Raw genomic sequence first — 12644 nt, 5'->3', positions numbered from 1 at the left:
TCATAGAGTTTTGGGTGACTGTTCAAGCAAATTATCTTTTTTTTTTCCATTTTGGAAACTGCTAACCTGCACTTCCTGTTTACTCAGGTAATTAATTTTATTCCTTCTTAAGTCTATGATGGGGTTGAGGACCAGACAGTTTAGTTTTACAACTAAGTTTAGTTATTTAGAGGTTAAGATGTTTTTAGGTCTAGATAGATGTTTTAAGTTGATAGGGATGAGATATGATAGATATTGATTTACATTCAGAATTTTAGACTCACCAAGATAGGAAAGATGTTTTCTTCAAGGTTGCCAAATACAAGTAGCCAAAACACTATGAATGTAACATTTATATAATTCCTGATTGTTTCGTGGTTCTTCTTGCTATACTAGTTTATTTATATATGTGTAATAATATAAATGTATATGTAAAAAATAATTTTAAGTGGAGAAAGAAAGGAAGAAAGAAAGAAAGAAAGAAAGAAAGAAAGACTGTCTTGCACCCGCCCTAGAACTGATGCATCTTCTTGTCTGCTCTCTGGCGCTCCCTTGTGTCTTGTTCCTAAACAGCTACCAAGAGACAGTCTTGTCTTTTGAACGCGGTTTTAAAGTTCAAAAAAGGTTTTTGCAGACGCTGTGCACGACCACCACAGCTCTCAAGACACCACTCTAAGCCTGGAATCGGTTCCCGCCTACAGCATGGCACTATTTGTAGTACAGATGCTGCACAGCCACAAATTTTCCCTTCTCCCACGTCATCCTCCCTCTCTCCTGGGGCTTCTTTCTCAGAGTTCAAGCCTCAGGAGGGCGGAAGGGGTCGCTCAGAGAGGACGGTGTGATGGATTGAGGAAGGTGGACTTTTCTAGCGTCCCTAAGACCTCAGCCAGGTATGGCAGCCCCGCGCCGCCTCTGCCTAGGTCTACCCAAGTCACCTGTGCCCCCAGCGGCGGCAGGCGCGAGTAAACCGCTGAGAACTGCAAAGCTCACAGCTGCTCCAGTCCGTAGGCGGCCCTAGCCAGGTGTGGTGCCCCGGCTGCAGTGGGGCGGACCCGCTGCAAGCAAGCGGTGCAAATGCTTGTGGCTCCACAGCCGAGTTCTCTAACAAGGGGACTCAGCCTGAGCTGGCTGTGGCTCAGCAGAGGTTTGCGGAGGGAGTGGAATGCGTGCCTCTCTCTCTGTGGTCTTTGTGTAACAGTAAGCAGGGACGGGGAAGGGAGGGAGGTTGGGGGCGAGCTGGAGAGATAGCTCAACAGTTAAAGGCCTGGCTCCTCTTCCAGAGGTCCTAGGTTCGATTCCCAGAATTCAATGGCAGCTCTCAAGTATTTACCTCCTCTTCTGGCTGCCCCCAGCACCAGGCACGAAAGTCACACAGATACATACGGGTAAAAACGTCCATGAACAACAATAACAACAACAAAATGAAAACAAAACCGCACAAAATCAGGTGTAGTGACGCAAGCCCTTTGTCCACAGCACTGGGGAGCCAGAGGCAGTAAACTCTCAAGAGTTTGGAGCCAACCTGGTGTACTTAGCCGCAGCGAGTTCTAAGCCAGCCTGGCCACATCCTGAGACTCGCTTTGTAGACCAGGATGGCCTCGAATCCATAGAGATCCGCCCGCCTTTGCCATCTGGAGTGCTGGGATTACAGGCATGCGCCACCACGCCAGGCTTGAGACCGGGGATTTCATCAAGACTTAGGGGACTGAAGAGTTCGTTGGTCAGGGTCCGAAAGAGTTTGTTCAAGGTTTATTCCAACAGTGGGGCCAGGCCACTTCACTTGTGATTCCTCCCAGATGAAGCCCAAATATTGGAGAACATAATTCCTCACATGGCTTTGGAAAATCCTATGTCCTGTGCAGGACCTGTTCATGTATCTTGAACTCTCTGACAGATAAGACAGCTCTTCATTGTAAATGGGGGTTCTTTCCAAATGTGTGGGCTCCTCTGCCAGCAGTGCACTTGTTTTTCTTTACAACTCTCATAACTCAACATTCTTCAGCATTTAGGTGAGGTGTTGTTGTTGTTATTGTTGTTGTTTGTTTTGTTGTTGTTGTTGTTGTTGTTGTTGTTGTTTTTATTCCATACAGGGTTTCTCTGGGTAGCCATGGCTGTCCTGGACTCTCTTTGTAGACTAGGTCTACAGCAATCACCTGCCTCTGCCTCCCTCAGTGCTAGGATTAAAGGCAGGGAGTTGGAAACCTACGTGCATAACTCAACATTTAAAAGGCAGAGCTGGGGACCTGGAGAAATGGCTCAGTAGTTAAGAACACGGGCTGCTCTTCCAGAGGACCCTGGTTCAAATCCCAATACTCACATGGCAGCCCATCACCTTCTGTAACTCCAGTTCCAGGGAACCTAATGCCCTCTTCTGGTCCCAATGGGTACTGCACACATGTAGAGCACTGACATACATGCAAGTGAGACATCAATATACATACAACTAAAAATAAAAAAAATTAAGGTGAAGGTGGAGCTGGCCGTGGTTGTAAACCCTAAGGCTCCTTTCCTTAAGGCTTGCTGTAATCCCTATCCAAAAACTGAAGCAGGAGAATGAAAGTTTAAGGCCAGCCTAGCTAACTTGTCCCTGGCTAACTTGAGGCCCCTGTCTCAAAATAGAATAAAAAGTGCAGTGCTAGAGATATAACTCATAAATTAACGGCTTTCCTGGGTCTGGTGCTGTGAGAAGAAAAGCAAACAAACACAAACGGTGGGGAAAAAAAATATTTCCTTCTTGCTTTTTCCATCAAACATCCATTTCTACTTTCCAGAGGCCCCTTAAGTATCCTTGAAGAGAATCTATACATACACACTCATGCGAATATATCTTTTCTACCCCTATGTATCCTTCAAGAAAATCCATACCTATATACGTATGCAAATATGTCTTCTCTTACCTCATGAATCCTTCAAGAGAATCCATACATATACATGTATGCAAACATATCTTTTCTCTCCCATCCCGAAATCTCTCCCTACTTTTCTCTGAATTCAGTATTTTCCTGCTTTTAACTTAATGTGTCTTTGTGGGTTTTTTTTTTCCCTACCTTGGTCCATTTAGGTCTATCTATAACAGCTAGCACAGGATTCCAGTACATAGCTATTTCCTATTCATATACCATGTCTCTGTCACTGGCATTTAGTTTTATGTTGGTGTTGCCAATAAAGATCTCCAAAACGTGTATCTTTATATTCATGCTCTGTGTTTGGGTTCTCCCCAGAGCTAGCTGGGGAGAAAAGCTAAAGCTGCCATGACTGCACGGCCAAAGGAACCACAGAAAACACAGCCAGTAAAAACTGCATCTGGAGTTGGACTCGCCCTGGGAACAGTTTCTTTCCCTCTCAGTCACCCCCTCAAGCTCATTTGAGATTTTTTTTTTTTAATATTTAATTTTATGTATATAAGTGTTTCGTCTGCTTCTCTGTATGTGCACTCTCGTGCATGCATAGTGCCCACCGAAGTCAAAATAAGATGTCAAATGGCCTAAAACTGGAGTTATGGGTGATTGTAGACCACCGCCTGAGTCCTCGGAATCAAACCTGGGTCCTCTGTAAGAGCGGCACGTGCTCTTAACTGCTGAGCCATTTCTCTAGTCCCATTACTTGCAGATTGTGTTGGTGAACCTCTTAAGAGTCTCACAGCTAAAATGTTAAGTGAACAGTATTATGCAGCATACATGTGTGCTGCTATTAAAGGCATACCCCACCTCCACCTGGCTGGGAGTTTGTTTTCTGTTGCTGTGATAAAGAATGGGACCAAGGTTGGTGGGATGGTACACGCCTTTAATCCCAGCAGTGAAAAGCAAATTCAATTTTCCCCACTTGCATCGCAGTATAGTTTGACCTCTTACCCGAACTCCTTTGCAAATGGAAGCAGAGCGTGTATCCCTGGGTTGGCACTGCTGGACACCTGTGCTGTGGGATGTTTGCTTCTGTTGGGGGAGCCCTACCCAGCTCACTGGCTGCCAGCCTCCTCCTGCTTTTCTAGAAACTGACTTGTTATTTCAGTTGGATGGCTTGGGGCTATAGAAGGCAGAGAATTAGGAAGGAAAGTGCCTGGGACTCCCATGTCCTTTTTCATTCTTCCCTGATGTCTATTTTCCCAGGGGACTCTCCTCCAGTACCATGGAATGTTCCTGTGACCCCCCCACCCCCGTCCCTAAACATGGGCACCATGGAGACTGGGAGTCCTGAGGTTCTGTTGCTCTGACAACCCATTGCCCATTAGTCTCTGCCAAGGTTCTGGGAGAAAGAGGCCTGCTCAACTATGTCCAGTCTTTCTGTGTTCAGGGATGTCCCCCAAGCCCAGAAGCTGGAAGGCAGCTTGCTGAAGATCTACAGGCAAGACGAATACCCTGGCAAGTTGTTCTTGGCCTACCGAGGTAGGAGCCAAGTCATTTTCTATGTGGGGCAGTGGCCCCAGTGGAGGGCTGAAGAATAAATAGCCCATCCCAGTGCACTGGGAAAGGTTTCAGTTTATTAGCAGAACTTCCCCAAGCAGAAAAGAACAGTGAAGGTCCCAAGTCATCCCATGCCGGGTGCCCTTTGCTGGGGACTTCTTGGAATAAGGGAGGAGCCAAAGTGTTCTTCCTGCCCTCACTTTTTATCTACTACTGCATCATCTCTTGCTCCTCCCAGTTCTCTCTGGGGTTTTGTGGGTTTGGTTGTTGTTGTTGTTGTTGTTGTTGTTGTTGTTGTTGTTGTTGTTTTTACCATCCCCTGTGAACCTGGCTGGCCTTGAACTCATAATTTAGCTGAAAATGGTCTTGAGCAGGTTCTGGTCTTGTCTCCACCTCCCAAGTACTGGAAGTGCCATCCTGCCTTGCTTCTCTCTCATTCTTTTGTTGTTTGTTTTGTTTTCTTAAGGTTTTTTTTTTAATTGTATGTGTGTGTATGAGAGAAAATGTGTGTGTGTGTGTGCATCTGTGCAAGTGTGCAAGGAGATACTCAGAGGCATTGGAGACCCCACTCACCCACCCACTGAGAGCTGGATTGACAGGTGGTTATGGACTGCTTCTGACATGAGTGCTGAGGACTGAACTTGAGTCCTCTTTCCGAGCAGTGTGTGCTCCTCCTAACCACTGAGCTGCCACTGCCCTTGCTCTTGAATCAAGAAATTAAGCCTTCTGAGGGGAATGTAGCTCGAGGGGTAGAGTGCTTCCACAGCACTCCTGAAGCCCTGCCCGCAGTCCCCAGCAAGTCAACGAGGTATGGCATATGCTGTAATCCGAGCACCTGAGGGGTGGATGATGTTCAAGGTCATCCTCAGCTCCTTGGCAAGTTCAAAGCCAGCCTGAGATGCTTGATACTAGAGGGGGGAGGGGCAAGAAAAGAGACAGAGATAGATGGAGACAGACACACAGAAAGAGAGAGACCAAGAGAGCCCTCCTAATATGGAATCAGGCCTTGCCACCATGAAAGCCACAGTGGACTTTAACTTCATCCAGGCCTAATTCACTTTGTATGTAAATTGCAACCTTTAAGATGAAAACAAGACAACCATTTGTTTTGTTGGTGGTTTTGTTTTTGTTTTTGTTTTTGTTTTTGTTTTTTTGTTTTTTTGTTTTTTTGGTTTTTTTTGGTTTTTCAAGACAGGGTTTCTCTGTGTAGCCTTGGCTGTCCTAGACTCGCTTTGTAGTCCAGGCTGGTCTCGAACTCACAGCGATCCGCCTGCCTCTGCCTCCCGAGTGCTGGGATTAAAGGTGGTTTTGTTTTTGAGACCATATCTTGCTTATAGCTCAGGATGACCTGAAACTCACCTGGGGCAATGCTTGCCTAAAAAATGATCCTCCTGCCTCCACCTCCTCAGTACTGGGGTGACAAGCACGAGCTACCATATCTGATTTAGCTGTGGGTTTTGGTGGTGGTGGTAGTGGTGGTAGTGGTGGTGGTGGTGGTAGTGGTGGTAGTGGTGGTGGTGTTTTGTTTTGAAACACAATCACTAACAGCATAGTTTTATGAAAAGAAGGAAAACAAGAGGGGATGGAGGGAAAAAAAGTAAGCTTTCATGGGCTACTTTCCAAAGCTCCAATGAACACAGGCAAGATTTGTGGTTTGCTAGCTGCTGCGGAGCCATGGAGCTGGCAGCCTCCGAGATCCTGAGGTCAGGTGTCCAGAGCTCCCTTTGAAGTTTCTCCACAGTCTGCATGAGCGATAACGGCCAGCCCTGGGTTTCTCTTGTGGTGCACAAGACCCGCCAGCAGATTGCACAGGACCCCTCTCTGAACTATGAGTATTTGCCCTTGTTGGGTATGGAATCATTCATCCAAGCCTCTTTGGAGCTTCTCTTTGGAAAGCACAGCCCAGCTATTGCAGAGAAAAGGGTAAGCCACAAAGAGGAGATGCGGGGCTGCTTGACCTTAATCCACAAGGGACTATGCAAGAGCAGCCTTTTTGACAGAGGCCATGCCCAAGACTCTGGAATTCCACAGCATTCAGGGACAAAGGATGGGATTCAAAGCAAAGTGTGCAGCACTCAGTCACTCAGTCACACCCGCTCACACCGCTGATTTGAAAACTGTAAATAGATCATTTCAATAGAAAGATGAAAAGAGCCAGACACGGTGGCGCACACCTGTAATCCCAGCACTCAGGAGGTAGAGACAGGAGAATCGCTGTGAGTTCGTGGCCAGCCTGGTCTACAAAGCAAGTCCAGGACAGCCAAAGCTACACAGAGAAATCCTGTCTCGAAAAACCAAAAAAAAAAAAAAAAAAAAAAAAAAAGGGAAAGAAAAAGGCTGGATTGCTCAGAATGTGTAAGGTCCTACACCCAGCATCAAAAATAAGACAAAAATCTACTTTAGGTTGTGCTAGTGTTACCACTGCCCCTTTCAAATGCTTCTTTCCCATACTGCTTGCTGGCAGGTAGGGGGTGTACAGACTGTTGGTGAGAGTGGGGCCTTCCAGCTCGGGGCCCAGTTCCTCAAGATGTGGCGTAAGAATTTGAAAGTCGTTTGTATCATCTCATGTCAAAAGGGTGAGTGTCACCCGGGAAATGGGCAGTGGAGTGGAAGACCCTGCATCCTGTCCCCAGTTCCGGCCCCATGTGTAACCTCCACTCTTACTGCCACTTAATGGTGCCTATGCCAAGCTACGTCCATCCTTTTCCTGTTGTTATCCTGACATCAGTCAGTAATCCTCCACCCCTCCCCCCCCAGCGCCCCTGCCCCCCCCCCCCCCCCCCCCGCTCTCTGGTATCTCTGCCTCCCTCTGTTTCTCCTTTCCACAGGAACCCCAGCTAGTGATGGGGGTTCTATGTTCCCACAGAGCACTATGGACTCATCTTCCAGGACATGGGTTTTACAGTTTACGAATACTCCATCTGGAACCCCAAGGATCTGTGCTCAGACCCCTGCTTGTTCTTTGAAGTGATAGAGGTAGATGGGCAGGGGTCCCCCAATTCAGAATCTCCCCCCCCCAGGCCTGGCCAACAGCCTATTCTTCCCAGTCACGAGAGACCTCTGCTGGGTTTGGATTTGCCAGGCTTTTCAGTGAGAGCAAACCAATGGGACTGTTTCTCCTCTAAACCACCCTCCCCCCCCTCAGCCCCCCAACCCTGAACCCCCCCCATCCCCCACCCTGGGTCACCTCTGCTGGTACCTTGATAAGACACTGACTTCCTGCAGCACATCCCAGATGGCAGTATCCTTGTGATTGGGAACATCATTGACTGCAGGTTCACACAAGAGCAGTCGGTGAAGCTAATGTCCACCATTAAGGTCAGCGTAGCTTCCTGCCACAAGTTCTCCGTCTTTCCCGTCTGCTTTCCGCCATCAGCCTCACACTTGTTGTGCCTTCTTTCTCTTGCAGAACAAGGAGATATTTCCCTTCTTTGACATTCCCTGTCAAGGGTTATCCACTGGGGACCTGGAAGAAGACACCAGACTCTTACAGCACTTTGTATCTCTAGGCTTTGAGTTCTTCTGCAGTCAGTCTCTATCCAAGAACTTTGGCATTTATGGTATGGTATGAGAGGAAAGACAAGCAAAACGGGGAACACCCATCACCCAAGTGATGTTACTTTTGTGTACATCAGAAGAGGGCATCAGATTCCACGACAGATGTTTGTGAGCCACCCTGTGGTTGCTGGGAATTGAACTCAGGACCTCTGGAAGAGCAGCCAGTGCTCTTAACTGCTGCACCATCTCTCCAGCCCGTGGTGTTGGTTTCTTTTTTTTTTTTTTAGTGAGTTTATAAAATAATGGGTTTCTTATAATGTGTCTCCCCCACCCTTCACACACACAGACACCACACACCAAACAATGTACTTCCTCACGTTTTGCCCCCTGCCTTCCCATACCTCTCGTCCAAAGGATAGATGTTTTGGTTTGGCTTGGGCTGTGTGTTTTTTAGTTTTTTGAGACTGTGTTTCTGTGTTATCTTGGCACAGGCTCGTTTTGCACACCAGGCTGGCCTCCAACTCACATTGATCTGCCTGCCTCTGCCTCCCAAGTGCTGCGATTAAAGGCGTGTGCCACCACGCCAGGGGGGATAAATGTTGTTGGTGTTTTTTTGTTTGTTTGTTTTTGTTTTTTGTTTTTATATCACATACCCCCTGGAAGAAGCCTAGGACTTCAGAGAAATCACAGTGGAGGCAGTGAACAGCAAAAAGCTAGGAGTTGACCTCTGATTAAACCTACTAGTTAAACTGAGGAGCTTCTGCCTCCTCAGCTGGAGGATGAGGAGGAGGTACTTAACAATCTTTCCAGCTCTTTCCTCCTTGAGCACTCTGGCATAGGCACCCGTGCTCTTCCTTCTGCCAGAGAGGCTTGGAAAACTTTTGGGGCCAAACACCACCCGGGCTGGTCTGAGCTGCCGCTCCTAGTTTAACTCTTTCTTGGCGGGAAGGGTGTAGGAGACTGAGGGCGAGGCTGTACTCTCCGTGCTGCAGATGAAGGAGTGGGGATCCTCGCCGTGGCAGCCCTCAGCAACCAGCACCTGCTGTGTGTCCTCTCCCAGATGATGAATTATGTCCAGGCCCTGTGGCACAGCCCTCCTTCCACGGGGGCTCGGGTAATCACCACCATCCTCTGCAACCCGGCTCTGTTCGGAGAGTGGTAAGAGGTGGGGGGGAGGGGGGAGAGTCCCAGCTGACGTGACTGGCTCACAGGGTTTACTGAGGATTTCTTTTCTCCTCTGTGGCTTCTTTATTCCCGCTTATTTATCCACACATTTATTCAGTTTTCCTGAGGGCCTTCTGTGGGTGCCATGGCTTTAGCTATGCCAAGGGTTTCCCTACCTTTTAGGAGAGGACAATAGTAGCACCTTTGTAGTTGTCTTTTACTATTTTGTGAGTTCTTCTTTTTCCTACCCTTTATCTCCCACCCCACCCCCCACTCCCACCCCTATCATTAGATAGGGAAGAAAAGATGATGATGATGATGATGATGAGAGAGAGAGAGAGAGAGAGAGAGAGAGAGAGAGAGAGAGAGAGAGAGGAGAGAGCGCCCTGAGTCTAATTTCTATCATCTTGTTTCTTCTTTGAGCATGACTACTAACAAACATCAAGTAACCTACCCTGAATGACCAACAAGCACTAACCCCCACTTAGCAGGGCTCTAGCATTTATATACCCTCTGAAATTTTCCCAGAATTCCACACAATCTCAGAAACTATCTGCAGCTGGCAAAACCATGCCTTTGCTAGAGCACAAGACAAATTATAGTCAGCTGCTGCAAAGCCCAATTTCCCCACACCTGGGATTAAAACAAAAACATATTCTTATAATACTTCTGTGGGTTTATTTTTTTAAGAAACCAAAATTCCAGCAGTCTCACTATACACCTTTACTTTGGACATAAGCCAGTGATCTATAGGAACACTTCCAGACTGCACTGAGATGAAACCCATTATTTTGTATACAAACACATTCACATGAAAGAGAGTTGGGAAAAAAAGAGAGAGTTGGAGAGAGGGAGAGAGAGACAGAGACAGAGAAACAGAGACACAGACACACACACACACACACACACACACACACACACACAGGGGGGGGGGAGGGAGAGAGAGAACACAAAGGAGAGGTCTTGAGCCTGCAAGATTGCTTGGCAGGTAAAGGTACTTGCTGCCAAAGCTGATGACCCCAAGACTTGATGGTTCCCTTGACCCACATGGTGTAAAGAAAGAAAGAACCTACTCCTGCAAGTTGTCCTCTGACCTACACACACTAAAATCTGACAAAATCTGGGAGTCTGCATGCTTAAATTAATAGGGGGCCATGTTACTCAGCTCCCTGTTACTACAACAAAATACCTCAGATGGCTAACACTCCTCCCTGCAAAAAGAAAGGGCAGACTTGTGTCGACTCAGTTTTGGAAATTCAACTGATAGAGTCACTTGATTCTAAGGGGAGGCAACACACCATGGTAGAGAGAGTCTGGGGTAACATGCTCACCTTATGATGCCCATAAAGCAAACGGAGAAAACAAAGGAGAAATCCTACTAGTCCCTAGTGGCCTAACTTCCTTCCACAACCAATAGTGACACAGCCTTTAACACACAGGCCTTTCGGAGACATTTAAGACCCAAACAACAACAGAGATCCAACCTCCTTTCCCACCATTAGGCACTACGGAGCCAGGTTCCATTCATGTGCTTCCTGACACGGTCAGGTGTGGAAAGGTAGGAAGAGACGGCAATGCATTGGGAAGCAAGGAGGCAATGCAGTCTGATTTCTTGGCAGGAAGCACAGTCTAAAAAGTGTTGTGGAGAACATCATGCTGGTCAAGGAGAAGGTGAAGGAGAAGCTCCGGCTCCTGGGGACCCCTGGGTCCTGGAATCACATCACCCAACAGAGTGGGGCCCATGGATATCTGGGACTTAACTGTAAGTTCCAGGATGGGGTGACTCTCTCCTTCCTGACCTCAGAGCTGAGAGTTTGTTTGTTTTTTCCATTATTATTTTTTTTACATATGTTTATTGTATTACACATAAATACAATAAACTACATACAGCAAGAAGAACCATGAAACAATCAGGAATTATAAAAATGTTTCATTCATAATGTTTTGGCTATTTGATTTTGGCAACCTGGAAGAAAACATCTTTCCTATCTTGGGTTTTTTTTTTTGTTTTTTTTTTTAAGATTTATTTATGTATTATGTATACAGTATTCTGCCTGCAAGCCAGAAGAGGGCATCAGATCTCATTATAGATGGCTGTGAGCCACCATGTGGTTGCTGGGAATTGAACTCATGACCTCTGGAAGAGCAGTCAGTACTCTTAACCTCTGAGCCATCTCTCCAGCCCTCCTATCTTGGTTTTAATGCTGAGTTGCACTGACAGCTTTGCTCGGGGCTTTCCTCACATCCTTGGAGAAATGGGGATTGCTTTAGAGACCTTTGTAGGACCCAGCAGATGCTGAGACTTCTTATCCTGTGTGATTCTGCCTGAGCTTGAGAGAAACTCTGAGTCCTGTGACTTCATAGACCAACAGGTAGAGTTCCTGGTCAAGAAGAAGCACATCTACATCCCCAAGAACAGCAGGATCAACTTCTCCTGCATCAATGCCAAGAACATAGACTACATCACGCAGAGCATCCATGAGGCTGTGATGTCAACAGAGGGCTGAGAAGGGCGTCCTCTCCTCAAAACTGACCCTGATTGCAATGAAAGCTTCATGGAGTCTTTGGAAATAAAAAATCCTGAATTAATTATTCATTCCTATGTTTACTCTTTCATTTATTTATGAAGCAATGTGCTGGCCATGGGTGGGGGATTTCAGTGCAACACATGCCACGCATGCTTGGAGCCCTAGATTCCAACCCCAGGAGATACAGGGAGGGGAATGCAAGAATAATTACCCTCATAGGGCATGGTTCAGTTTGTAGCCATGTGGCTACTAGCAAACTGAAGTCAGTCGATACTGGAAGGTGTGTGTGTGTGTGTGTGTGTGTGTGTGTGTATACATCGTTTCAGTTGTGTTGTATACATTCATATGGTGTTTCTTCCAGAAACACAGCTAAGTTGTGCTCAAGCAGCTCCCTAAAATATCAATCATGTTTGAGAAATCAAAAGGCTGACTTAGAATTCATGGGTAAATGCTTAAAATTACTTGGCAGAATAATTTTGAAATATGTCAGCATTGAATGGCTGTCTTAGTTACTGTCCAGTAGCTGCAAAGAGACACCATGACCTAGGCAACTTATAAAAGAAAGCATTTTGGTTGGGGGGCTTTTTTTTTTTACAGTGTTTGAGGGTGAATCCCTAACTCTTGTGGCAGGGAGCATGGCTGCAGGCAGGCAAGCATGCGGCTGGAGCAGTAGCTGAGAGCTGGCACGCTGAGCCACAGACAGGAGGAAAACAGGGGGGCCTGGCATGGCCTTTTTTTTTTTTTTTTAAATACAGTGTTCTGCCTGCATGTTTGCCAGAAGGCCAGATGGCATCAGATCTCATTATAGATGGTTATGAGCCACCTTGAGGTTGCTGGGAATTGAACTCAGGACCTCTGGAAAAGCAGACAGTGCTCTTAACCTCTGAGCCATCTCTCCAGTCCTCCTGGCATAGGCTTTTGAAATCTCCAGGTCCACTCCCAGTGACACCTCCAACAAGGCCATACTTCCTAGTCCTTCCTAAAAAACTCCAGCAACTGGGAAGCAAACATTCGACTATATTAGCTTATGCGGGCCATTCCCATTCAAGGCACAGCTCAAATCACAGTGGCTAAT

General features: G+C 46.8%; 1 protein-coding gene across 6 annotated transcripts; it reads left to right on the top strand.

The window, feature by feature from the left end:
• Positions 1–4188: 4188 nt before the first annotated feature.
• GOT1L1 (glutamic-oxaloacetic transaminase 1 like 1) lies at positions 4189–11618 on the top strand. Of its 6 annotated transcripts, none has more exons than XM_084758253.1 (9): positions 4189–4361; positions 6121–6302; positions 6844–6955; positions 7246–7355; positions 7605–7697; positions 7789–7939; positions 8870–8991; positions 10661–10803; positions 11406–11543. In XM_084758253.1, the coding sequence occupies exons 1-8, from the start codon at positions 4247–4249 to the stop codon at positions 10799–10801; spliced, it is 1026 nt and encodes a 341-aa protein (XP_084614379.1). In that variant the 5' UTR covers positions 4189–4246; the 3' UTR covers positions 10802–10803; positions 11406–11543. The 6 variants fall into 6 exon arrangements, with proteins under 6 accessions (XP_084614379.1, XP_084614380.1, XP_084614376.1 ...); XM_084758254.1 differs by having other exon boundaries at positions 4190–4361; positions 8938–9035; XM_084758250.1 differs by having other exon boundaries at positions 4192–4361; positions 8870–9035; positions 11406–11618.
• The last annotated feature ends 1026 nt before the right edge of the window (positions 11619–12644 follow it).

The sequence above is a fragment of the Acomys minous genome, assembly GCF_964271855.1.
Source record: "Acomys minous genome assembly, chromosome: 15".
Classification (NCBI taxonomy): Eukaryota; Metazoa; Chordata; class Mammalia; order Rodentia; family Muridae; genus Acomys; species Acomys minous.
The sequence above is the reverse complement of the archived record's forward strand: the minus strand, read 5'-3'. Positions and strand labels throughout refer to the sequence as shown.

Bases quoted from the DNA above. Each gene is read 5' to 3' on its own strand.
- GOT1L1 (XM_084758250.1), top strand. From the start codon at position 4,247: ATGTCCAGTCTTTCTGTGTTCAGGGATGTCCCCCAAGCCCAGAAGCTG. The intron at 7,356-7,604 runs GTAGATGGGCAG...GACTTCCTGCAG, and splicing joins TGTTCTTTGAAGTGATAGAG to CACATCCCAGATGGCAGTAT. The intron at 7,698-7,788 runs GTCAGCGTAGCT...TTTCTCTTGCAG, and splicing joins AGCTAATGTCCACCATTAAG to AACAAGGAGATATTTCCCTT.